The sequence below is a fragment of the Typopeltis vanoorti genome, chromosome 20 (assembly GCF_054136105.1).
Source record: "Typopeltis vanoorti isolate ZY-2024b chromosome 20, IOZ_Tvanoo_1.0, whole genome shotgun sequence".
Taxonomy (NCBI): Eukaryota; Metazoa; Arthropoda; class Arachnida; order Uropygi; family Thelyphonidae; genus Typopeltis; species Typopeltis vanoorti.
Window position 1 is genome coordinate 1,123,944 of NC_143568.1, and position 26,924 is coordinate 1,150,867.

Consider the following 26,924-nt stretch of genomic DNA (forward strand, 5'->3'; position numbering starts at 1 on the left):
GGTGTGGTTAACAAAGGTGTCAGAACAAGGTTTTTTGCCTTGAGGGTGGTGAATGAGTGGAATTCATTGCTTGACTTGGTTGTGAGCTCTTCGTCTGTAAATGAATTCAAGAAGAAATATGACAGATATTGTTTTGCTAGTTTGGGTCTCCCGCGATGAGTCTACCGACTCCATGGAGATACCCGTAATAATAATAATAATAAAGGCGAATATGTGGTGGGTTTTAACTCAGACAAAGCGTTAACTCGAAATGCAGCAATTCAAATGATGAGAAGACATGAAAAGCAATACAAGTTTCTGGTATAATGTCATTAAGGTGGGAAGCTAGATGAATAAATTTATGTGGAAGAAGAGAGAAACCAATCAAAACACCATATTAGTAACATACAAGTCAGTGTTCAAACCAACCAATTTTAACACACAGATCAGAAAACTGGGTTCTTAAAACCAGCTTATCAAAGACTGTTAACCACAGATCAGTCTTGAGGAAAAATAAGTGAGTAAATAGATGGCATCAATGGCAGAATCATATTAAAAAAAAAACTTAATTTAATATTCAAGGAAGTGTAAGAAGTGAGCAAACTACTCCAAGATGGTATAGTCGTTTAAACAGAAACGATGATGAAAGATTAGCAAAATAATAATCAGAAATGGTTATGAATGAGAAACTAGTCACAAAATGCTTTGTTTCTTATTCATGATTATTACATTCATAATATCTAGCATATACTAGATGATGATACATTTTATTAAGAATATATTAACTTTTTTTTTCCAGATTTTATTACTAGTTTCTCAAACTCATAGCTTTCAAGACCACCAAGTTTTCAAAAGCCTAAAACTCAGTATCCCTGCTCAAGACATTACTTCAAATGTCCATTTGTTAATTTTGTACAACACACGTGGTAGAATAATTGCATTACTTAACATTAGGAAATGTAATCTTCAATGTTTCAACCTCTGTGCTGAGGTCATCATCAAGAAAAATACATATGTATAAGATACAAGCTACGTGACACTGCGCTGTATAAAAGTAAGATGAATCTAAATGCTTGTTAATGATTTAACCTAGCCTGACCTCTTGTGGAAAAATAAAAAAATAAAAATAAATAAATAAAATAACAAAATTAAAAAAATTAAATTAAATAAAAAAAAATTAAATAAAATATAATGGAACTACATTAAACTTTTCTAAAGTCCTCTCATATTGAGATTTTCTTCTGTTTGGGCTTGTTCTTGTTGCTATATGGGTTGCAGATGGGTTCTCCACGTTCTTGGAAGGATTAATTCATCATTTCTGTCCAGGTTTGGATAATGTTTCATCATTTCACAAGATTCTTTGAATTTCTTTCAAACCCGGTTGTGGTGTGGTGTAAGGACTTGATGCCTTTCCAGTCGCTTCTGTGGCATGTTTGGAGTGCATGGTCTGATAGGCCTGTTTAACCACAGTGGAGGTATTTAATGTCATTTGTGTTCATTTTTTCTGATTGGGATGGTACATTCTGTTTCCACTATGTAAGGTAGGTTACAGGTACATTGAATCTTGTAAACTCCTGGGTGGGCCAGGTATGGAAAAGGATCTTTGGAAGAGCTAGTAAATTTCTTAATTTGTCAGTGGTTTACAAGTAGTCTTAATGTTGTATTTAAGCAGTGTTCTATTTTTGCCAAAATGCCCCTAATGTAGGGTATGGCTATTGGATTCTTGTAATCTTTTCTTTTTAGTGTCATTTTTGTGAAGGATCTTATTATTATCAACACCAGACCTCCATGGAGTCAGAGACTCATCGTGGAAGATACTCACTATTGCATACAATGCTCATCCAACCACGTCTTAAACTGATTCAATGTGTCCACATCCACAACACACTCAGGCAATGCATTCCACTCACCAACCACCATCCATGAAAAGAACCTGCTTTTCACTCCTTTGCTCATACCCTCCTTATACAGTTTCCAGCAATGGCCTCTTGTTCTACTTCCCCCTCCAATTCTATGAAAAATCTCTTCCATGTCTACCTGATAACAACCCCTGACCAGTTTATATGTCTCAATCATATCCCCCCCTCTTCCTCCTATTCATGAGGCTCTGCAACTTACATTCCCTCAATCTGTCCTTGTACTCCACATTGCAAAGACAACTGACTACCTCTGTGAATCTTCTCTGCACCCTTTCCAACATATCCTCATCACCATGAAAACCCAGCGACCAAAATTTGTGCACAATAATCCATATGAGGCCCGATCAAGGCCTTATACAATGGAATCATAACCTCTCTATTTCTGCATGTCAGGGTTCTCCACATCGTTGCCATTATTTGATGCAATGTCTTCACAACTTGTGCAATGTGGCCCCTGAATTTCAGGTCCTTGTCCACCATCACACCTAGACCTCTCATCTCCTCTACTTCTGTTAAAGTTTCCCCACCAAGTGTATACTTGGCATCTCATTGTTGCTTACCAAATCTCAAACCTTACACTTGGCAACATTGAACTGACAGTTCAAATTACCTGCCCATTCATGGGAAGGTAATTTATCTAGTTAAACCCAACCCAATATCATTAACATACAAATTGAACAACAATGGCCTCAAAACTAACCGCCCTGTTGCACACCACTGGTGACCTTTCTCTTTCGAGATACTGTGCCCCCATATACAACTTTCTGATACCTATCTGACAGCTAGTCACTGATCCAACATAGAAGCCTGTTATCCAATCCCATCTCTTTCAATTGAATTAAGAGTTTGTCATGTGGCAGTCTATCAAAAGCATTTGCAAAATCCAAGTATGCCACTGTATATGCATCTCCTCTGTCCAAGGTATTTGTCACCTTATTATAGTACATAAGTTAGTGAAACATGATCTCCCCTTAACAAACCCATGCTGATAACCACAAAGAATACTGCTGTTATCAACCCATTTCTGTATCCTACTTCTCACCAATCTCTCCAGGACCTTCACCACAACTCCAGATATACAGACCTGCCTATAATTTGAAGCTACAGCCTTATCACTGCCTTTATGCAGTGGAACAATTTTACCCTCCTTCCACTCCCTTGGAACCTATGCTGTTGTAAAACTCTTATTAAACAGGCATGCCAATGCTACTGCCAGTTCCCTGGAACATTCCCTTAAGATGCATGGTGATATTTCATCAAATCCTATTGCCTTATTAACATCAAGGTTATTTATTTTCTCAAATACCTCCTGCTCACTCACAATTAAGCTATCCTCTCCTATGTCCTCTACACTTAAGTTCCTCATGATTCCACCCTGATCAGGATGAAACACACTTATAAATTGATCACTGAATATCTCAATAATGTCTTCTGCAGCAGTTACCATTCTACCACTTTCATCCTTTAACTTCATCTTTCCATGATTATTCTTCCTTCTACTTGCCACATATCTAAAAAACTCTCTAGGGTTTTTCTTAGCCTGATTTGCCAATTCTGCTCATACTCTACTTTTGTTTTCCTTACTAGCTGAGTGACTCTCCTGGCTTGTTCTTTATATTCATGTGACTGATTACCATTATTCATCTTGTACTTCCTCCAAAGAACTTTCTTTTTCCAGATTTTATGCTTAAGCTCCACTTTCATCCATTTTACACCAACCTTATTGAGTCTTTTGGCCTTTGGGATACATTCGAACATTGATGCTGTTATGTATTTCTTTGTAAGTTCCCATGCAGCATTTATTTCCTTACTGCTCAACTCCTCGTTCCACGTTATAGCTCGAAGTTGTCTCCCAAGCTTGTCATAATCATCAGCCTTATAATTCCACATATATTCTTTTCTCACAAAAGCCTGCATATGACTACACAATGAAAGTGATCATGATTACTTCATGATCACTTTCACCAACTGGAGGAAAATGTGAAACCCCTCTAACAATTACATCCTCTGATGAAATGATGAGATCTAGAACTCTTGATCCTTGCGTGCCTCAATAGAGGCACAGAGACATAACAATTAGCCTCAATTTTTGTTGCTTTGACCATATAGCAAGGATATCCAGCTCTAAGCATCAAAAATCCTCCTAAATATCCTTGATGTCATGCAAAAGAGGATAGTTCAGTTTATTGATGATACACTGCTTACTTCAACTGAAACCTCATTCATTGCTTACCTCTGCCTTATCTTTTCTGTACGTACTTCCATATATTATTGAGGGTTGGCCGCTAGAGGGATTCGTAGTCATTTGCGTTCGTCGAGAGCTCCTGATAAGATAAGTGTTAAGTTTTCATTGATAAATTTACTTGAATTTTACGTAGTTTTGTTTGCCTTGCGTATCTTAGTGTGTGGCTGTTTGTGTGTTTTTGGTGTTTCATTTTATAATTTGATAAAATACGTTAAAAGTGAGTATGGCTCCCGTACGAAGGAAAATGGTGGCCAGTAATGATGGTTCGCCATCTTTATTCAATAAAAATAATAACGGTAATATAAAGGAGATGATTCTGCGAAATGTACACTTTGCGGAGTGCAGTTGGAGTAAGGTTAGATGATAATAAAGGAGTGAATGTGTGTAGAAAATGTAAGAAGAATGAAGAATTAAAGTGTATTTCAAGTCATGAGTGTGATATTTTTGTCAAACTACAGAATGAAGAAAATTAATGATATGACAAGAAATGGCGAGGTTGTACCAGAGAACTGTGAGGGCACGAATGTAGAAAGTGTGAATGATGGTATTCATTCAGAGAAAATTAATGGTATTACAGAGAATAAAAAAGATGAGATAGATGCAATGAGTGAGATCACGTTGTTGAGTAAAGCGATACAAAGGGCTAAGCGACAGCTAGAACGTATGAACAAAAGTCGACTGAGTGTACCAGCCAATAATAAAAAGTATGATAGGAAAAATAAGCGTATGAGTGTGAACATAAACAAAATGAAGGAGAGAGTGCTGTATGGAGGCTCGTTAGTACGATGTGTGTTAGTAGAGGATTTGACAAAATCGTACCAACCTGGTGCGACCATAAAGGATGTAACTGAGTCTATTAGAGAGCAAAAGGAAAGGGTGAAAGAAATGATTGTTGTGGTAGGTATGAATGATTTGAAAGGAGATAAAATGGAAATGATAGAGGACCTGAATGAATTGTTTGTGGTAACAAAAGAAAAGAGTGAGAGAGTTAGGATGATTAGTCTTTTGCCGCGGTATGACAGTGAAGTGTTTAAAAGGAGGACCATAATTGCAAATGACTTTATGCGTGGGTTATGTATGACGTGGTGTGGAATTTGTGGACGTGTGGAGTGAGTTCAATGGGCGAAAGGATCTATATAAGATGGATGGCTTGCATTTGAGTGGATACAGTGTAAGGAGACTTGAAAAAATGTTGCTGAATGTAGTGGATGTGCAAGATCAGGGAAACTAGATTTATTAAGGGGGGTGGGGGGGGTAGATATACAGACCTTAGGGAGGCAGTTGAATGTATGAATGAGTATAATATGCCCGAGCGAATAAGGACAACAAATCAGAATGCGATAGTTAATATAAGGCATCAAGGTAGGGATGGGGCTAATGGGGGGGTCTTAAATTTATATAAACTAATGCTAGGGGTATTAGGAATAAGAAGGAAGAGTTTTTGGCCATGGTTGGCACTTCCAGACCACAGGTTATTGGCATCAGTGAATCATGGCTGACTGTAGATGATATAGCTAGTGGGATTGAATGTGATGGGTATAGTGTGTTCAGGAATGACAGGGAGAATAAAATGGGGGGAGGAGTATTGTTGATGATAGCTGATGAGCTGCAGCCAAGGAGAATAGAAGTTGAATTGCCAGATAGAGAAAAAGAGCACATTTGAGGCCATTTGGTGTGAGATTGTGGCTAGCAGAACAAAATATACAATTGGGTGCTACTATACACCAGGTGATGGAAAAGATGGTGGAGACAGTATGCACAAGCAAATAGAAGAAATGAGTGGAAGGAGGGTAATTATTATGGGAGATTTCAACTATGGTCGCATTGATTGGAGTGAAGCAAGGACACACAGGAGGAAGGAATTGAATTTTATGCAGTTATTAGGGGGATAACTATCTGCGACAGCATGTAATGGAAAATACTAGGGGTCAGAGAGTGCTTGACCTAGTAATTACATCTGAGGATTTGGCTGTAACAAATATGACCACATTGTCACCAATTGGTGAGAGTGATCATAGGGTCTTGACTTGGGAGGTGGCTAAAGGTGTGGAATTTACAATGAAGACAGGGTACATGTGGAATTACCTGGCTGGAAAGTATGACACTTAGGAGTTTGATTGGTTCAGTGCCATGGCATGTACAACTGCAAGGACCAGAAGTTGACAGTGCATGGGAGGCAGTTAAGAAGTGTTTGCATGAAACAATGGCTGACTGTATACCTAGAGTCCGAATAATAAATTAAGTAGGGGTTAAATGGATGAATAACACCATTAAGCTTGAGCTGCAAAAAAAGTAACAACTATGGAGGGAATTTAAGGAGAAAGGTGACCAGCAGGCACATGAACAGTGTAAAGGGCAGGCCAGAAGGGTAATGAGTGTGGTAAGAAAAGCAAAAAAGGATTACGAAAGGACATTGGCCATGCAGGCTAAAAAGAATCCTAAACAGTTTTTTTGATATGTTGCAAGTAAAAGGAAAAATGTATATGGCAGAATGATTTTAAAGAATGCCGATGGTAGGGAGTTAACTGAATCAGTTGATATAGTTGAGTTACTGAGCAAGCACTTTGCAAGAATATATCATCCAGGTGGTGACATTGCAGAAATGAATGAACCAGTAGATTATACGGGAATTGTGGTGAATGAAGTGGAGGTGAGTAGTCTATTGCATAACCTCAATGTCAATACATCTGTGGGATTGGATGGTATACCAGCTCGTGTAGTACGAGAAACAGCTAAAGAATTGTCAGTACCCTTGACCAATTTGTTTAATTTGAGTCTCGGGTCTGGGTTAGTCCCGAGCGGGTGGACGGAGGGGAAAATAGTTCCACTGCATAAAGGTGGTTCCAAGACTGCTGTTGTAAATTACCGACCGATTAGCATATCAGGAATCGTTGTCAAGGTCTTAGAGAAATTAGTCGAGAAAAGAATACAGGATTGGATAGATGAAAATTTGATACTGTATGGGGGACAACATGGTTTTGTGAAGGGTGGATCATGCCTCGGTAACTTGTTCATGTTTTATAACACAGTGACGGCTGAACTGGATAAGGGTAATGGGTTTACAGCGATTCTACTGGACCTTGCCAAAGCCTTTGACAGGATGCCACATGGAACCCTAATCACTAAACTGGAGCAGATGGGGATGGATATAGGGTTAATGAGATGGATAGGAGGGTGGTTGATGGAGAGATACCAGAGAGTGGTTTATTCAGGAGTGGGTCTAAAATACGGCTTGTGACTAGTGGTGTGCTGCAGGGCTCTGTTCTTGGACCACTACTTTTCAATTCGTTCATCAACGATATAGGAAAGGAACTGAGAGAAAGTATTCACTTGTTTGCTGATGATGCAAAGTTGGGTAGAGCAATTGTGAGTGTACAGGATGTCAAAATTTTACAGGATGATTTTGGATAGTTTGGAGGTCTGGGCTAGGAAAAATGAATGTCAATTTAATGTGGCAAAGTGTAAGGTTATGCATTTTGAGGTGAAAAGAATAGCAGCAATATATCACATTGGTGGAACTGCACTCCAGGAGATTGATGAGGCCAGGGATTTGGGAGTGTTGGTGGATAGGGAATTGAAGTTTAGGGAGCACATTGCAAAAGTGGCTAAATCAGCTCATCAAATCACTTGGCTTCTGAAAAATACTTTAACATGTAGAGACAAACAAGTTATTGTTCCACTGTATCAAGCCTTGATAAGACCCCATCTGGACTACTGTGCCCAGTTATGGACATCAGGGTTTCTTTGTGATGGGGAGGAAATGGAGAGGATCCAGAGACGAGTGACCAAGATGATAGCAGGTCTGTGGAATGAACCTTATGAGAATAGGTTGAAGATTTGTGGGTTGCAAAAATTGGTCGATAGGCAGAAAAGGGGTGATATGATTGAGACATTCAAATTACTGAAGGGTTTCTATAAGATTAATTCAGAAGATATTTTTGAAAATAGGACTGGTGGTGGGAGGACTAGGGGCTATGCATGGAAGCTGGGCAAGAATGTGGTTAACAAGGGTGTTAGAGCTAAGTTTTTTACTTGGAGAGTGGTGAATGAGTGGAATAAGCTGCCAGAATCTGTTGTCGGTGCTATGACCATGAATGAGTTCAAGGCAAGGTATGATAGATACTGTGTGAATGTCGAATAGTTGTTCTTGACATGATTTTAGGGCCTCCCTCGATGAGTCTGTCGACTCCTTGGAGTTGCCCGGACACACACACACACACACACAGCAGCCTAACAACTTTTAACTATTCAAAATCAACTCACTAAACCTGCTTGCACAAATAATTCAGAATACCTAGTAAGAGATCAAGATTCTAGATGGTTTGGTTAGAGCTCTCATAAGTACACACACACAAAAAAAAAAAGGGAAATAAAACTGAGAAGTATAAAGGAATTTCTCTATTGGGTGTAACGTCCACTGAAAGTGGGTTTTCTATAAACTGATGTTGTTAAATTACTTGATGGTGAGTGGATGAGAAGAATGTCTAAAAATGATAATTTGTTGTCTCTTTCAATTTGATGCGAGGATGTAAAGTATTTATATTGTGAGGCAACACTGCAAAAATGTCTTCTATATACCTATTCCAAAATGAAGGTTGAGGGTGTATAGATGAAAAAAGGATGTCTACTAAATGCTATAAATAAAAGTTGGCTAAAGCAGGGGAGTGGACTTCCTATGGCAGTTCTTTCTACTTTGTAGAATTTGTTTTGACAAACAAAGTATCCAGAATGCAACACAAATTCGAACTGTTTTGCTATATCTTGTAGGAATATTTCAGAAAGTAGTTGTAAAGTCTCTTTGAGAGGTATGCTTGTAAATAGGGATTCTACATCAAAGCTCACCATAAGATCAGTAGGTTGTATGGAGACATTTTTTGTCTAAGAAATCTGAAGAATTTTTTTTGAAAAAAGAGCGAGAATTGCCTGTATATGATTTCAGTAGGGTTGTTAAATATTTGGCTATGCGATACATAGGTAAATCAATGTAGTTTACAATTGGATGGAGAAAAATGTCTTTTATATGGCTCTTCGGTAGACCACAGAACCTCGGTGGTCCTGCAAAATACGTTTTGTACTTTTCTATGGTGTCTGCATCTAAACTTATAACTTCACCTAGAAGGGAGTTTAATTTTGTAAGTTGCCTGCTAGTGGGATTATGATCCGGTTCCTGGAAAGTTGAATGATCTCGTATTAAAAGAGAAATTTTTCTTTTATAATTCGCAGAGTCTATAACTACTGTAGCTTTTCTTTATCTGCTTTTATGATAACAAGTGACTGTTGCATCTTAGGGAATGTAAAGCTTTCTTTTCAGAAAGAGATATGTAAGATGGTGGACGCCTAGATTTAAGTAGGATGATGCAACTTCTAAGTGAAGATTATTAGCCTCTTCACTGGAAAGGTTAAATAAGTTTCGTTCAATGCTAAAAAGGAAATCTAAATAGGGCATCTTTTTTGGAATTATGGAGAATTTGTGTCCTTTTGAAAGAATATTTGAAAATCTTGATAACCCAACTGTCTGGAATAGAGAGAGAGACTTGATTTGCCAAGCAACAAGGACATCGAATTTACGATTTAGTTGTAGATTTTGTTTATTAAAAGAACACTGTACAGAGCATTTAGCCACATTAAGAACTATGTAGAATTTGTCTTATGCAGAACTAAGAACTTTCATATATAGATGCAGATCGTAGATTATTTTTGGAGAATAATATTCTTCATATCAGCTGATATTTTTGAGTTCTGAATTTTGAATTAACCAAATTTAAAATGTACAGCAAAATGTATTTTAAGGAACAGAACCATATATGCATTTTACATTAAATGATTTTGCATTGTTTTCTGAGTTACAGGGTTTCTTTGTATTTTTATAAACGTTGAGAGTTGCTGTAGCAACTATTCATCTGAGCGCTACAGAATATTCAATAAATTCAAAGTATCCCCCCCCACACACACACATGTTCAAAAGATCCCCCCCCACACACACACACACATACAAATATTCTTCAGCTTTTATGAGAAAAAAATGTTAAGTACTTTTTTTTTTAAATATAAATTTAAAATGCCAAAAAATATTTTCACATGTGGAAAATAGTATACTTTCTCATAAGGTATTTAAAACACTAAAGATCTTTCAGTTAGATTGTTACAGATGATGCTATTTATGCTATTTAACATGGTTAAATAACAACATAAAGCTCTACAAGACAAAGCTAATACATGAAAAAGAAACAGAAAAATCTGCAAGATTATGGGTACAACATTACAAGTTCTTTTGCAAAGACACAGAAGTGAATAATAAATTTAATTTAATCCTTTATTCAAGTGTAAGCAAACAAGGTTTGTGCCTGAAGTATCTTCAAGACTGAGGCAACTCGTGGTAAAGGTGGACCAAGCTCTCATCACTCCTTGTCTTAGTAACTCCCATTATGCAAAGCACATTTCCTTGTGGATATGTATAATGCTATGCATTAAGGGAAGGGCCACTACCCAGACCATTTCGACCTTTAATGAGGTCCCATCAGTGGGAGCCTGACCCAGAGGTGGTGATACTAAGGTGGAAGCAATCACCAGATCATGGGAAAGAGATTTACCCACCAAGAAGTACCCATCAAGTTTGAGGGTATTTCATCTACAGGTTCTCTCTACAGATTGCTCTGAACAGAGACACTTTAATTTGAAACATCATGTAAGTAAATGCAACTTACTTAAAAAATTTTTTTTTCTGCTAATATATATATAAATATGTAACCTACCTCCACAATACCATCTCTATTAAGAAGAAGAATTTGATTATGTCCAGAATCGGAAATAATAACATGCCCATGTTTATCTGTACAAACTTTACCAGGAAATAACAATGGACTTTCAGGTAAGGTTTCTCTTAGTAACTGAATAGACAAATGGGAATTAAATATCTGATTTCTTTCTCTGAAATATTCTAGTGCAATTTCACAATATAGAAATAACTCATCTCTATGATTTTCACCAACCAAGCAAAAGAGCAATTCACTTCCAGGTCCTAAAATATAAGGGGGGAAAAAATCATTCATAATGGCAAAAGCATGTTAATTATACAAAACAACAGATGGTGAATTTTTAGAAAAAAAAAAGGTAAAAAAAAAACAATTTTAAAGTGAAAATAAATGCATACAAAAAGATTTAAAAATAGGGTCTGAAAGCTGGATTAACATCTTGCACATCATAATCATGATCATTGTTTGCCTAATAGAATACAATGAAAAGGTATACGAGTTCCTTTTAAAACAACAAGTCACAAAAGAACAAGTTTGCAGATTAATGTACTGCACTGTTTCATGAGTTAATCAAGTATTACTCAAGTTCAGAGAAAAAAAAGATGCTGAAACAACTATCACATTAAATAAAGAACATAGGAGGACTTACTGATCAATTCTGGGAATAAGCAAGCAAAGATTCTAAAAGGTTATATAAAGCTTTAACAAGCTTTATAAGAAGAATTGACCCTAATATTGTGACATGTTTTGCTGTCCATTAAATGACAGCATCAGGAAAACTATTAGGTTTCAGATTTTGTGTATGTTATATAATGTTTTTCCTGATAATGCTATCAGCCAATGGATGGTAAAACATCAAAATAGTATGTTGAATTCTTATAAATAAATCCATTTATCCCACATTGTTTCTTTATATAACTTACTAATTGTTGTAGTGTTTTATTGCGGTTATTCCAAGGTAAAATTTCATGAGTTTTTACATAAGAGTTCACGATAACTGCTCTCCACATCTCTGCAATCATCCTGGTTGAGTTTCAGCTGATTATGCATGGTCTAAATTCATTGAATAAATTCATATTTCCAGCAGCTGCTAAGAAAAATCTAGTTATACAGAACTATGTGGCTAGTGTTGATTTCATACATATGGAAAGCCATGAAATTATACCGTCTTATAATCAGATATGCTATATACCAGTTATCTTCTGGAATGACTAGATTGATTCACTTGAATGTCCTTTAATTAACGTGCCATTTTTTCATAGCATGTTTTGTTATACCATTAAGTACTTCTAATAAGCACTTAATGGTATAACAAAAGCTTTAACAATTCTCACTTGCTCATTAAGCAATTAACTTTCAAATTCACATTTCCATGCCTCCCTGTTTTCAGATTGATATATCTTGTTTTATTACTCCAACTCTCATGCATATTCACACTACAACAAATTAGTTAATTCAGTTATTTAACTTGATTCTAAATCTTTATTTATTCAACTAAAGTCTACTAAAGTTATAAATTTAGATAACTGCATTTAAAAAATTACTAAATGCTTATATATATTTATATAGTTGCCTAGTCCAGCAATAAATGCTGTTACAACTTAAACAGCACATAAACCTTTAATCTATCAGTAAATCATTTATAAGAGCCTCCGTAGCTCAGTCAGTACAGATGAAGCCCTTCAGAAAGACCTGGATTTGATACCCATAAGTGTGGTGAGGAGCCTTTATTTAGTCTCTTTCAATGAAAGGTGAATTAGCCATTCTCATAAGGAGGTAGGGGTTTATTCACCTGGAAACTTGGGTTTTTAATCCTCCCCCCCAGAATAGGGGAACCGTCCTGTAAACACACACGGATGAATATCGCCCTTAGGGGGATGCAGCAAGGAGTAACGAACCAGCTGCATTAAATTCACCATAAACCCGTTATTAGGGGCTCTATCTGTCCCAAAAAGGGATGGACGAGATCAATCAAATCATTTACAGGGATGCATAAGTACATACAGCACACTTTTAGCACAAACCATGTGCATATAGTATTCCATTTTCAAATTTCCCTTATGCCTTCACTCACTCACTCACACACACACACACACACACACACACACACACACACACACACTCCAAGTTTGTGAGGCTACGTATCAATGGCAGCATGTACAACATCCAATGAAAATGCTGCCACTGCTCACTCCAAATCCACCTTCAGTCTGTGATGCTGGGGATGCTGTTTCTTGCAAGCAACTCTTTCAAGCTCCAACCACAATTTTAAGTCCAACGGATTCAGATCGGCACATATGCCTCCAACTACTGTTGTGTGGTCTTCACCTTGTGTGCAGAGACTGAATCCTGTTGGAAGGTCCATCATCTACTGTGAACAAAGTGTTGTAACAGTATTTATAGCACGACTGTGGATACAGAGTGCAACAAAAAGAATATGCCAAACTTAAGGACTTAATTTTCTCACAGATGAAAATCTTCTCATTTGTGAAGAGAATATCTGTCTGTTGTTCGTGTACTGCCATAGAAGTGCCTTTGATTTTATCACCCTCTACCACATAAGTTGTGGTGTAAGGAAGTGTCCAGTAGAACGATGATAGGCTCTCACCTGTAGGTCATCAATTAGTACAAGTGACATTGTTCTCTGCAAAATGTTCATCTCTAGGAACATCACTTTCTTCATTCTCAAAGGATTATGGTGGAGGTATGCCTTCACAAACCCTCACAAGCTGTTGCATCCTAACACAGCGTGGTCAACCTGTTCTTTGGTGGTCAGATATGTCTTCTGTATCGTTATAACGGTTAATAGTCTGATATACATACTACTGATTCCAAACGTCTTTGGCATCTAAAATAACAGGTGGCTGCATTCTGTGGACTGTGTGGAAGTTGTAACAGTATTTATAGCAAGACTGTGTATACAGATTGCAACAAAAAGAATATGCCAAGACTTAATTCTTTGAGTGATTTCAAGTGAACAAAAAAAAAGCTAATATCAACATGAGTCTGATTTCTAACAGATATGCTGACATGACGACATAGCAGTTGCAAGAAAACACTCAAATATCATGCTAAATGGTTATTTTAAAATTAGACGTTAGATGGGAGATGGATGATTAGTTGGTGTGGGACCACTGTCTTGTTTATTGGAGGCCTGAAGTGACTTTTAAAAAAGTACCATGTTTGATCTCATGATTTTATTGATTTTATAAATAGGGGAAAAAAAATCCTTAGCGCATCCATGGTAGTATGACTATACTCTAGATTTAATAAAACTCTTGTGGGTGGAAACCACATAACAAAAAATTAAAATATTTTAATATCTTAAAACTTACTCTTAAGTTGAAATCAATTATTTTAATAAATTTACATCAATAAAGCTTTCATAAAGTTGTCTAAATTTTTTGTCTTCTACTTAGGAGAGAGAGAGACGTTTTGTCTCTCTCTAGTGCTGGATGGCAATTTTGAAAGTTGTCTGTAGTGTCCAAAATTTTTGAAGGCAGCGCATCTTCATCATTAACCCATGTTGTAGGCTTAATGGAGTAACACAGCACTTAGAAAGAATTAAAGACTGTTTAATTCTTAAAGTATTCCAGTCTCAATTGCAGAAACATCTTCAGAACAAACAACAGAAACTTGGAACACATAAAAGCAACACAAAACAGTAAAACAAAGGACTCGAGTCCCGACTAGACATGATATCCTTTGGGGTGCCTGCTGAAAGCCACAGTCATAATCTGGGATGTTGATGGATTAATGTTTCCCATATTTTATGAAACATTAATCCATCATCAAGATTTATGCTGGGTTTTAGGGGCAGCTGCAGATTCTTAAAAAAAAGTTTTTTTTTAATATATATATATATATATATATATATATATATATATATATATATATATATATATATATATATATATAACCTGCAACTATCCACATACTCCCTCACAACAAGTTTAAGACTGTATAGAATTACAGCAGCCCTCAAAAACCAGCCTAATATGAATAAATATGAATTTGTAAAACTTCTCAAAATATGGAAAACATTAATCACTAAAGTTCCAGATAACAACCAAGATCTTGAGTATTCACCCACAGAAGATGCCCCAACCAGTTAGGACTGGTCTTTTGTCTATGAGTTTCACTTACTTTTGTATTACCTTTATGCATGTGTATTACAAGTTTCACAAAAAAACTACAGGATTGGAACGTGAAATGTCAGAAGTATGAACCAAGGTAAGCTGGAAATAATAAAGATGGAAATGGAGTGCAAAAAGCTGGATATATTGGGAATAAGTGAACTTAGATGGACAGGAATGGGCCATTTTCAGTCAGGGGACTATATGGTGTATTACTCAGGACATGAGACAAGTCGAAAAAATGGAGTATCTTTCTTACCCAGGAAAAAGATGGCCAGGTATGTATTGGGTTATAATCCAGTGAGTGACAGAATCATTTCTCTCAGGGTGAGTGGACATCCAATGAATATGACCATCATTCAGGTTTATGCACCTACTACAGAGGCATCAGAAGAAGACATTGAAGAATTTTATGGCAAGTTACAAGAAGTGATGGATGCAGCACCAAAGCGAGATTTATGGCTACTTATTGGAGATTGGAATGCAAAAGTGGGAGAGACTGAGGAACAAGGCATAACAGGTTGTTTTGGTTTAGGTATTCGTAATAATGCAGAGAAGCGACTAGTTGGGTTTTGTGCAGAGAATTCTTTGTTTGTTGCTAACACCTGCTTTAAACAGCACAAAAGAAGATTGTACACATGGATATCACAACCCAGAAATCAAATTGACTATATACTTGGACAAAGAAGATGGAGAAGTGCAATTCAGTCTGTCAAGACTTTTCCAGGTGCAGACTGTGGAACAGACCATCAGTTATTAGTGGCTACGATACATGTGAAACTACGGAAACTGAAAACAACACAAATGTCTATCAGATATGATCTTGGAAACATACCAGTTGAATACAATATTAGCATACAGAACAGATTCAACACACTCAATTTGTGCGAAAGAGAACCAGATGAACTATGGGAAGAGATTAAAGATATAATTAAAACAGAAGCAAAGAAGAATATTCCAACAGTATGTAAGAAGAAGAAGTCCAAATGGCTGTCAGAAGATGCCATCAAAACTGCTCAGGAAAGGAGGAAAATGAAGGCCACAGGAAATTTGCAGGAAGTACGGCATTTGAATGCAGAGTTTCAATGACAAGCCAGAAGAGACAAGGAAAAATACTTTAACCAGGAATGCCAATAAACAGAAGACCAAAACAAAAAAGGAAAAACAAGAGATCTTTTCAAAAAGATCAGAGAACTAACAGGGAAGTTTAGTGCCAAGGTGACAATATTGAAAAGTAAACACAAAGGATATCTTACAGAAGCTGCAGACATCAAAGAAAGATGGAAAGAGTATAGAGAAGCCATTTACAGAAAGGACTCCAAAATTACTGAAAAATTTGAAGAGCAGGATTATACACAGGAGCCAGTACCACTGGAGAGTGAAGTGAGGTGGGCACTGCAACAGCTATCCAGTAAGAAAGCACCAGGAGGAGATGGAATACCCATTGAGCTGCTCAAAGCCCTGGGAGAAGAGGCAGTTAAAATTTATCAGCAAATATGTCAGCAAATTTGGATCACAACTACATGGCCTACGGAATGGAAAAAATCAGTTTATATACCTTTATTGAAGAAAGGCGATGCAAGAGAGTGCGAAAATTACAGAACTATAGCACTGATTTCTCATGCAAGTAAAATCTTACTTAAGATCATTCAGAAAAGACGAACCATTCATGAAGAGAGAAATGCCAGATGAAAAGGCAGGATTTCAAAATGGCAGAGGAACAAGAGATCAAATTGCCAATGTGAGATGCATAATAGAAAGAGCACAGGAATATCACAAGAATGTCTACCTTTGTTTCCTTGACTATAGCAAGGCTTTTGACTCTGCAGATCGTGTGAAACTGTGGAATGTGTTAAGAACAATGGGAGTCCCAGAGCATTTCATTATCCTTCTGAGGCATCTTTATTATGAACAAGAAGATACTGTCTGAACAGATCTTGGAGAAACTGAGTATTTCACAATAGGTAAAGGGGTGCGACAAGGATGTATTTTATCTCCGTATCTGTTTAACTTGGACAGCAAATACATTTTAAGAATGGCTGGGCTGGAGGAGTCTGCAGTTGGAATTAAAATAGGTGGAAAAAATATTAATAATTTGAGGTATGCAGATGATACCACCTTGCTAGCAGAATGCAAAGAAGATTTGAAGGAACTTATTATGAAAGTTAAAGAAGAAAGTGCTAAATATGGTCTTAAACTTAACCTCAAAAAGACAAAAGTTATGGCAACATGTGAACTTAATGATTTTGAAGTAGAATGGGAGAAAATGGAAGCAGTTAACAATTTTGTGTTCTTAGGATCCCGAATTGATAAAGATGGTTATTGTACCGAAGAAGTTAGAAGATTATTACTACTCGGGAAAAAAGCAATGACAAATTTAAGCAAGATCTTTAAAGATAAAGATATTAGCCTCACAACAAAAATCAGAATCGTGAAAGCAATGGTATTCCCTATGGTGCTGTATGGATGCGAAAGTTGGACCCTGAGAAAGAGTGAAAGAAGGAAGATAGATGCATTTGAATTATGGGTTTGGAGATGCTTACTAAGAATACCATGGACTGCAAAGCAAACCAATAAATCAGTGATAGACAGAATAAAGCCAGATTGCTCCTTTGAAGCTATGATCATCAAGCAAAAATTGTCATACTTTGGACATATTATGCGAGCAAATGACAGTCTGGAGAAGATGATGACGCTTGCTAAAGTTGATGGAAGTAGGAGAAGAGGAAGACCAAGAATTAGATGGGTGAATGGAGTTAAAGAGGCAACTGGAGTGCACTTGGAGGTTCTGAAAGACATGGTCAGGGATAGATCGGAATGAAGAGTGTATGTTCGTGGAGTCGCCAGGAGTCAGAAACGACTCGATGGATCATAACAACAACAATTACAAGTTTATATTGTTCTGGAAGATGTTTCTATGATAGAAGAAATACTGAAAGAATTAAACAGGGTTTTTAACAGTTATACATCCAACATGAGTTCCACCCAGCTTTAACACATAACTATCATTAACCTTTTGCACATATACCAATGTGTTTATGTGATTCACAGACGCAGTAGTCTTAAAGGTTAAATCAGGAGATTTGGCTGCAAAAGACAAGGACCTACTTAACCAATCCAATACTGGGCTCCATTATGATGGAAATATATATATCATCAGTTCAATCAAAGCATATCCTCTCCCAGTAGCTAATTTTACAAACACTAAATTATATTTTCTTACTGAAACAACTGATAAACATGCAAGGTCCAATTGATTCCTAACAGGTTTACAATATCTTCTTCTTCTCTTCTTCTTGTCTTCCCGTATTAGGCAATTGTTTGCCTATAACGTTTCCAAGGGTTTAAAAAGTCTTCTGCCCATCTCCTCCTGGGTCTTCCTCTTGATTGGTGTCCCTTTGGTTCATTTTTCTAGGCAATATTTGGTCATCTGTCCTCATTCACTCTTTCTACATAGTTTTTCCAGTTCTTTCTATAGTTTGTGATGTCTTCTGTTATATTAATTATGGATAATTGTTTTCTTATTTCTTCATTTCTTATCTTGTCTATTCTTTTATAGCTTGCGAGCAGTCTTAGGAACTTCATTTCTGCAGCTTCTACTTGTCTTGTATCTCATTCTCCCCAAGTTCATGTTTCACTGCCATATTTCAGAATTGGTTTGGCTATTATTTTATATAGTTTTATTTTGATTGTTCTAGACATCTGCTTATTGAAGGGTCTATTCAAAGTTCCAATGACTGCTAGGAATTTTTGCTTTTTATATGCAGTGTCGATTTTTCCATTGGGGTTCATGTAATTTCCTAGATATTTAAATTTGTTCACTTGTTCTATTACTTTGTTGTGGATGACTAGTTTGCATCTTTTAATTTCTTTACCTTGAAATGATATTGATTTAATTTTATTTATTGGGATTTTCATGCCATACTGTTCTATGGTTTTGTTCAATACATGTGGATTTTTCTGTAGACTTGACCAGGTTTCAAGGAAATAAAAACCGAACAAGTTTACAATGTATTTGCCAAAAACAAGCATTGCAAATCTATTTGTTTCAAGTGTGCATAACGATTTTCATCAACCATCAAACACAAATGCTTATTATGAATATTATTCATTCCATCAGGTGATAATTCCTTTTGATGAGGTTCTGCAAAGTAGGGTGAAAATCATTTGTGAGTTTCTGTACTATAACCTGTCATCAGTTTCCTTTAATCAATTCAGGCATTTGAAAGCCTTTTACAATCTCCAAAAGATGGCATTTCTGTCCAGAAATATCTTGATCTACTATTCCAGCAGCAAGTCTCATGTAGATCAGAATGGGAAGAGGTTACACAATTCAGGAAAGTGGAGACCTTTACAATGTTTCCTTACAGTGAAGACATGAGTAGCATTGCAATTCATATCTTCATGGAGCAACATGAAATTGATTGGTCATTGGCTTTAATGCTGGAAAATAATAGTTTAATGCTGGAAAATAATAATTATCTTAAAATCTGAACAGGAACGAGAATTTCATTGTGTACACCACTTGGAAGTTATTAATCTACGGCATGTAGCAGATGAGTCACACCCAACTCTTTTATGTATCTGGTGTTTGAGTCTTTGGAATTTTTTTCATGTGTTTTCTGGTTATTCATCCCAATATTGATGGTGAAACATGGCACTGTTCTTATTTAAATAAAAAAATAATAATAATATATATTCCAATTGAGAGCAGGTTCCAGTATCTTACTGCTTTATGCACTTTGCCAGGTTTTTACTAGTTAAATCTAATTCTTTATCCTGCACTGAAAAACCTCTGAGTTTCAGACAACAACCTGCTTTATTTATTTATTTTCTACTTGAGATAATCAAGAGAATGCCATGCAAGATACTGAGAATTCTTCTAGTGTCTTGACAGAAAAAAGAGGTGGCATGGGATAAGCTTGTCTTGGTTAAGAGCTAATTGGGTTGTCTTGGCCGTTGGGCTGAAGTTCTCATGATGTAAGTCTTCCAAATTTGGGGCAGTCTCATGCACCCAAATTTGCTGAGGTTTGGAATGTTTTTTTTTTAGAGCTGCTGATGATTCCATGAATAATCTTTCATGCTTGAACTTGCTGCGGTGTATTATTTTAGTTTTCTTCCAACGAATTCTATGGTGGGTATCTATGGCATGGTCTGCAAGTCCAGAGTGCTGTACTGGTGAAACTAGATGTAGTCTTTGTGTTCTGAAATCCTGATATTCGCTGTCCTGCCAAAGTAGGATGATTTACAGCTGCAAGGGACCTGGTATACACCAGGTAGGTGTAGGGGAAGTGGTTGGTCTTTGATAGAGTGGATAAGGGATGCCAACTTTTTATATAGTTATATTCCTCTCCATATAAAAAGTTGGCATCCCTTATCCACTCGTATTTCGTACTTGAAGCAAGTTCAAGTACGAAAGATTATTCATGGAGTCATCAGCAGCTCTAAAAAACGTCCCAAACCTCAGCAAATTTGGGTGCATGAGACTGCCCCAAATTTGGGAGACTTCAGCCCATCATGAAAACTTCAGCCTAATGGCCAAGACAACCCCAATTAGCCTGCTAGGGACACCATTAAGACTTTAGGAACAATATTAGTTTCTTGCCTTCTTCCTCATTTGCTTTTGTTAGTATCTGCGTGCACATACCATATTTGTATGTTCCTGAAGATGGCAATGTGACGTTGCCGAAATATTGAAAGCATTCATTAAAGTTTCCTTTAATTAATATCCGTTTTATCGTTGTAAATTCCTTAAGTCAATTACCAGTTATGTATGACCAACATAAGCCTTGCTACAAGAATTATGATCCTTCAATAGATAAATCAAATATGAATAACTCTTCTTCATCGCATACAGAATTCATCCCCCCATTCACTTCAGATGAAACAAAACAAGCATTAAAACAAATTAAAAATGTCCTGGTGAAGACCAAATTCACACAGAATTAATTAAATGGGAGGAAATAATATTATTCACCATGTCACAAATTTGCTAAATCTATACCTAGAAGAGGGGGAAGATACCAGAAAACTGGAAAAATGCTACCCTGATACTGTTATTTAAAAAAGAAGACAAAGAAGAAGTAAAGTAGGATGTAATTTGCAGAGTCTGGTGGAGAGAAGGAGGAGGGGAGATATGATAGAGACCTACAAGTTGGTAAGGGGTTGTTATAGGATCAATGGTGGAGAAGTTCTACAGAGAATAGTGGGAGATCAGGGGAGAACCAGAGGTCATACCTGGAAACTGTATAAAGAGGGTGTGAGTAGGGGAGTGAGAGGCAGGTTTTTTTCGTGCAGAGTTGTGAATGATTGGAATGCCTTGCCTGAGAGTGTGGTGTCTGCAAGGAGTTTGAATGTGTTTAAGACCCGGTATGATGAGATGTGTGTGAGATAAAAGGACCTCCTAGATGAGTCTTTGACTCCATGAGGTCTTGTTTTAATAATAATAATAAGAAGAAGAACTATAGACCAATTAGTATTCTCTCTAATCTGTACAAAATTCTCACAAAAGTAATAACAAACAGGTTAACCCCTCTTCTAGACTCAAATCAACCAGCAGAACAAGCAGGATTCTGTAAAGGCTTTAACACAATTGATCACATTCATGCAGTAAAACAAATAATAGAAAAAGCAGAAGAAAACTAATTGCCTCTCTGTTTAGCCTTTATTGATTATGAAAAAGCATTTGATTCCATCAAAACTAATGCAATAATCAAAACACTCCAGAATCAGGGAGTTCCTGGTGAATATATGGACCTCCTCCAGGAAATATACCACACTGCAACAATCCAACTTCACACAAGTAGCAATAAAATATCAATTGAAAAAGGTGTCCGACAAGGAGACTCTCTATCACACAAAATCTTTACAGCAGTCCTTCAAGAAATATTTAATAATATAAATTGGACAAACCTTGGTATAAAAATTAATAACAGAAACTTAACATATCTAAGATATGCAGATGATATCATAATTTATGCAAACACTCCAGAAAACCTTAATGGAATGATAGAAGACCTATATCATGAAAGCAGAAAAGTCAGTCTAAAAATAAACAGAAAAAGCTAAAATCATGTTTAATCATTTTGTAACACCAAAAAACATAATAGAAAATAATTTCTCGGAAAGAGTCTCTTCATATACATACTTAGGTCATCTCGCTGATCTAAACTGTGGACTCCAAAAGGAAATAAATAAGAGAGTTCAACTTGCCTGGGGTGCATTCAGAAAACTGAAAAGCATTTTTCAAAACAATGATGTCCCACTCTGTTTAAAAAGGAAGACATTTAACCAGTGTATACTTCTGGTCATCACATATGGTTGTGAAATTTGGTCGCTAACAAAAACACTGGCAAATAAACTAGCAACAACTCAATGAAAAATGGGGAGGTTGATGCTAGGCATCACATTAAAAGATAAGAAGCGAAACACCTGGATAAGAAGCCAGACTCCTGGCATCATTCTTCACCATAAGCAACTAAAATGGAAATTGGCCAGACATTTATCCAGGAGAGAAGATGTGTGTGATGGACCACTATAGCAACGAACTGGATTCCAAAAGAAGAAAAACGAGGCCAAGGACGTCCTAAAAGAAAGTGGAGTGATGAGCTGTCAAAATTTGCTGGGAAAAATTGGTCATTCATTGCAAAGAACAGAGAAAAGTGGAAAGAACTGGAGGTGGCCTTCGTCCAGCAGTGGACAGAAAATGGCTGAAAAGAAGAAGAATCTGATATACTGGATTCTTATCCATTATATTATATTGTACCATCATAATATGTGTAGTTTGGTTTAGCAAAATCCCTTATTCCCAGCTTATGCTGATCCATTCTGTCATCTATTGGATGTTTAAAAACAGAGTATAGTGAGAAGGAGAGGATGGGACATTGATAATTCCACATAGATACAAAAAATGGTAATATTTCAAAATTCAAATATATCATGGACAATGCAACATATAGTAGTAATAATTATTTCTTTTAGTGTTACACGGTGATCAGCATTCATTTTTGAAATTATGGATTCTACAACCATGTTAAAATAACTCCTTTTATTATCCCGACGTTTAGATCTTCATATCAAGATCATCATCTGGAGCATACATAAATATATAAGACAAGCTGCGTTACATTTCAAACTGAAAGCTAGAGAAACAGTGATTTGATCACATGCTACTCACTGGCATTACCTGTAGTGAAAAAAAAAAAAATTACATCAAGCTAGATTTAATTTATGATTATATGAATAAACATTCATGCCTACAGATAGTTTTCCTTCTAAGAACAGTGATATCCTATTTCTATTATTACAATTGTTATTTTTGATTTAAAAAATTATTCATAAATTACAACATGAATAAACATTCTTTCTTACAGATTTTTTCTTTAACAGTGATGTCCTATTTTTTAGCATTTAGATTTAGGATCCTGTATTTTCTACAGTCCTATTTATAGTTGTTCTTAAAGAGGAAGGATCCTTCCTCTCTAAGATCCATCCTATTTATAGTTGTTCTTAGAAGGAAGGATCCTTCCTCTCTAAGAACAACTATAAATAGGACTGTAGAAAATCCAGGATCCTAAATCTAAAATAACAACTTTAATACTAAAAAATAGGACGTCACTGTTAAAGAAAAAAAAATCTGTAAGAAAGAATGTTTATTCATGTTGTAATTTATAAATAATTTTTTAAATCAAAAATAACAATTGTAATAATAGAAATAAGACATCACTGTTACTGGAAGGAACACTATCTGTAAGCAAGAATGTTTATTCATGTAATCATAAATTAAATCTAGTTTGATGTAATTTTCCCCCCCCCCATTAGAGGTCATGCCAGTGAGCAGCATGTGATCAAATCATTGTTTCTCTAGCCTTCAGTTTGAAATGTAACGCAGCTTGTCTTGTATATTTATGTATGCTCCAGATGATGATCTTGATATGAAGATCGAAACATCGAGATAATAAAAAGAGTTATTTTAACATGGTTGTAGAATCCATAACTTCAAAAATGAAGTAGTAAGAATTATTTTCACATTTTGGAGTGAGCAATTCAGTATATGAGCTTCATGTGTGTTTCTACATTTCTGCAGGAAGAAATGTAGAAAAATTGTGTTGACATCACTTTTGATGTGTATGCATTGCCCATTATTTAATTCTATATATAAGGGGGGGGATGTAAGGATGGGACCGCAAAGTGGCCGAGAAATCGATCTTTCTTTCTCAACCACTTCAGAAGTGGATGTCCAAAGTTTGTTATGCATTTTCAAAATGTGGAATGGGTGTAGTATCCAGTTGAAATATCAGAACATTATTCAGTCTAGAGGATAAGTGCTTTCCATTTTGCATGACTTTGTGGATGGGGAACATGTTGAAATTTACTTATTCCATCAGAAACAATTCTGTAGAAATATTTTAACCAAATGGATGGAAAAAAAGCAAAGACCAAAAGAATGAAAGAAAGTGTCCGATATGCAGAGTATATAAAAAAAGAATGACAAAACAGTTGTGGAAATCACAGAGATATTTCCCTGTTATGTACAGCATACAAAGTATTTATTTATATTTTGAAAAACAGATTAAATCCATGTATGGAGAAGATCATTGTATACCAAGCAGTTTCCAGGAAAGGCAGATCAACACTTGATCTGATAAATGCAGAAATGGTTAATAAGTGTTGGGAGCCTTGAAATAGAAAAAGTGGGGCAATTTTTAAGTATATAGGAGTAATGAGATGGTAGATGTGAAGAATCAAATAAATAGGAATAATCAGGATTTTTATTCTTTCTCTCTCTCTCTCATGTGTACAGTCTACTTACAGTAGAGAGAACCTTAGTTGGCAGAGTGCCAAGAAGTCAATTCATGCTGAAGGGGAAAAGTGATTAATGGATGTACAATTTGTCAAAAACATGCAAATTCAGTGCTTTCTTGTCTGTTGCTGTACTAGCTTGGTTGTCTTTTTTTTTTTGCACTGATTTTTTTCATATTTATTTGTATGATGGATCCAGTAATGTCAAGTCTGGTGTTAAACCTTTCAATAGCACTTTCAAAAGAATATTGCATAATGTGTTGACATACTGCAACAAAGAATCATTAGAAGGCACTCTCCTTGTTCCAGTTTCTCAGGCCAGAAAACATGCAAGTGAAATTGCAGACATATTGGAGTTCACTTTTTTTTTTTTGCAGCCTTGTTGGCTGAGTGGTTAGCATATCTGCTCTCCAGCCAAAAGGCTGCAGGTTCGAATCCTGCTGTGGGCATGGATGTTTCTGATTGTCTGTGAAAATACCAATGGTGGTGGTCGGCAGTAGATGGTGTTGGTGTAAATGATGAAGGTAGTTGCGATTCGTGGTAGTTGGTGGATTGAGTGGTGGAGATGGAGATTGGTGCCCTCCCTCGATAAGTCTTTGGACTCCCTGGAGGTGGCAGGTAATAATAATAATAATCTGAAGCAAAACTTTACAGGGGAAGTGTACCTGCTTACACATATCAGAATTTCTAAATATCCAATAGCAAAAGTTCCTGCAGCTTATAATATGCCTTTTCATGACATGCTTCTTGTAAATATTGTGGATGCAAACACTATTTACTTAGTATCCTTAAAAGCGTTGTTTTAGAAGCTTCAAGACATGCAGTGCACTTGTTCCAGAACAATGCATTCAAATGCCACACTGTGTGATCAATTTTCCTGCAGACATCACTGTATATCAGTAAAAACTTATCAATTAGGTACAACGTAATTAGGAATTGTTGTTGATATAAACAGCAGTTTGTGCACTGCCATTACAAAAGCTGTTGGATGTCAGCATACTGAAAAGATACTTTCTTAAGACTTACCCATTAGTTGAAAAATAATTATTTTCCAACTTAAAGGTAAGTTCTAAGACAAAATTAAAACATTTTGCAATTTCTAATTAACAAGATGAATGGATCTTTTAAGTGTGGATTTCAGAACCAAATCTGCTGGTTCTGAAATTTTGATCAGCAATCGCTTTGTTTTGGAGCCATATTAATTAGAATTTAATAAATTTCAAATAAATATAATAAATTCATGACTGTGAAATTAGTGGCCCGGACTGTTAATTAGCAAAGTGGCTAGTATGTGGCGGACACATGTTCAGTCTTTGCTGACAATCACATATGTGCACTAGTATACTGTTCTCTTCATAACCTAGATCAGATTTCTTATATTTATCTGAAATTTATTAATTTCCAATTAATGATGGCTTCTAGATAAAGTGATAGTGCTGACAGGAAGCATGTGGTTTTAAACATTTCTAAGAAAGTAGAGCTTATAAAGAAGTTGGAGTCAGGTGTATTGATCACACATAATATGTTATGAATATATTAAGAAACAAACTGTGTTGAATACACATAAGGCTAAAGATAAACTTAGGGCTTAAGTCCTAAAGAACAGTGTAGATTCTTTGCAGTCTAGCTCCTCAATAGGCACCAGAAAGCACATGGAAGTGGCTAGGAATAAAAACCATGAGGAAGTAGTTTACAAATGGTATATGTAGGAACATTTAGCAGGTGTTAATGTTCATGATTCCCCAGGGGCTCACATCTTGGGAGTATGTGGTTAGTGGCCACGGGGTCCCGAGCTGAGCCTGACATTGCTTCCACTTACTTGTGTCAGGTCCTTTCTATATCCTTTCCTATATGGCCTCACTTGGCTGACTCTTGCTTACTTCAACCCAGAGGGTATTAGAGTACTGGAGGCCTGAGGGCATCTCTCCTTTTTCCAACTTCTACTCTAGCTGGTAGAGGGCAGCAGCTCTACTAGTACTTGCTGGAGCACTGCAGTGGAGAAGGCAATGGGAAACCACTCCGCTAATATCCTTAAAAAATTTTAGTAGCAATGAATAGAACTTATAAGGGGGCAGCTACCAGCCCGGCAAAC

General features: G+C 36.4%; 1 protein-coding gene across 8 annotated transcripts in view; it reads right to left on the minus strand.

Annotated features, from left to right (window-relative positions):
- Positions 1-26,924, minus strand: part of LOC150095188 (NHL repeat-containing protein 2) — a 239,799-nt gene that overhangs the window by 139,012 nt on the left and 73,863 nt on the right. For all 8 annotated transcript variants that reach the window (XM_090410046.1, XM_090410044.1, XM_090410041.1 and 5 more), the window contains exon 3: positions 10,896-11,161. In XM_090410046.1, the coding sequence (XP_090266172.1) occupies positions 10,896-11,161 (266 nt within the window). The remainder of the gene's footprint in view (positions 1-10,895; positions 11,162-26,924) is intronic.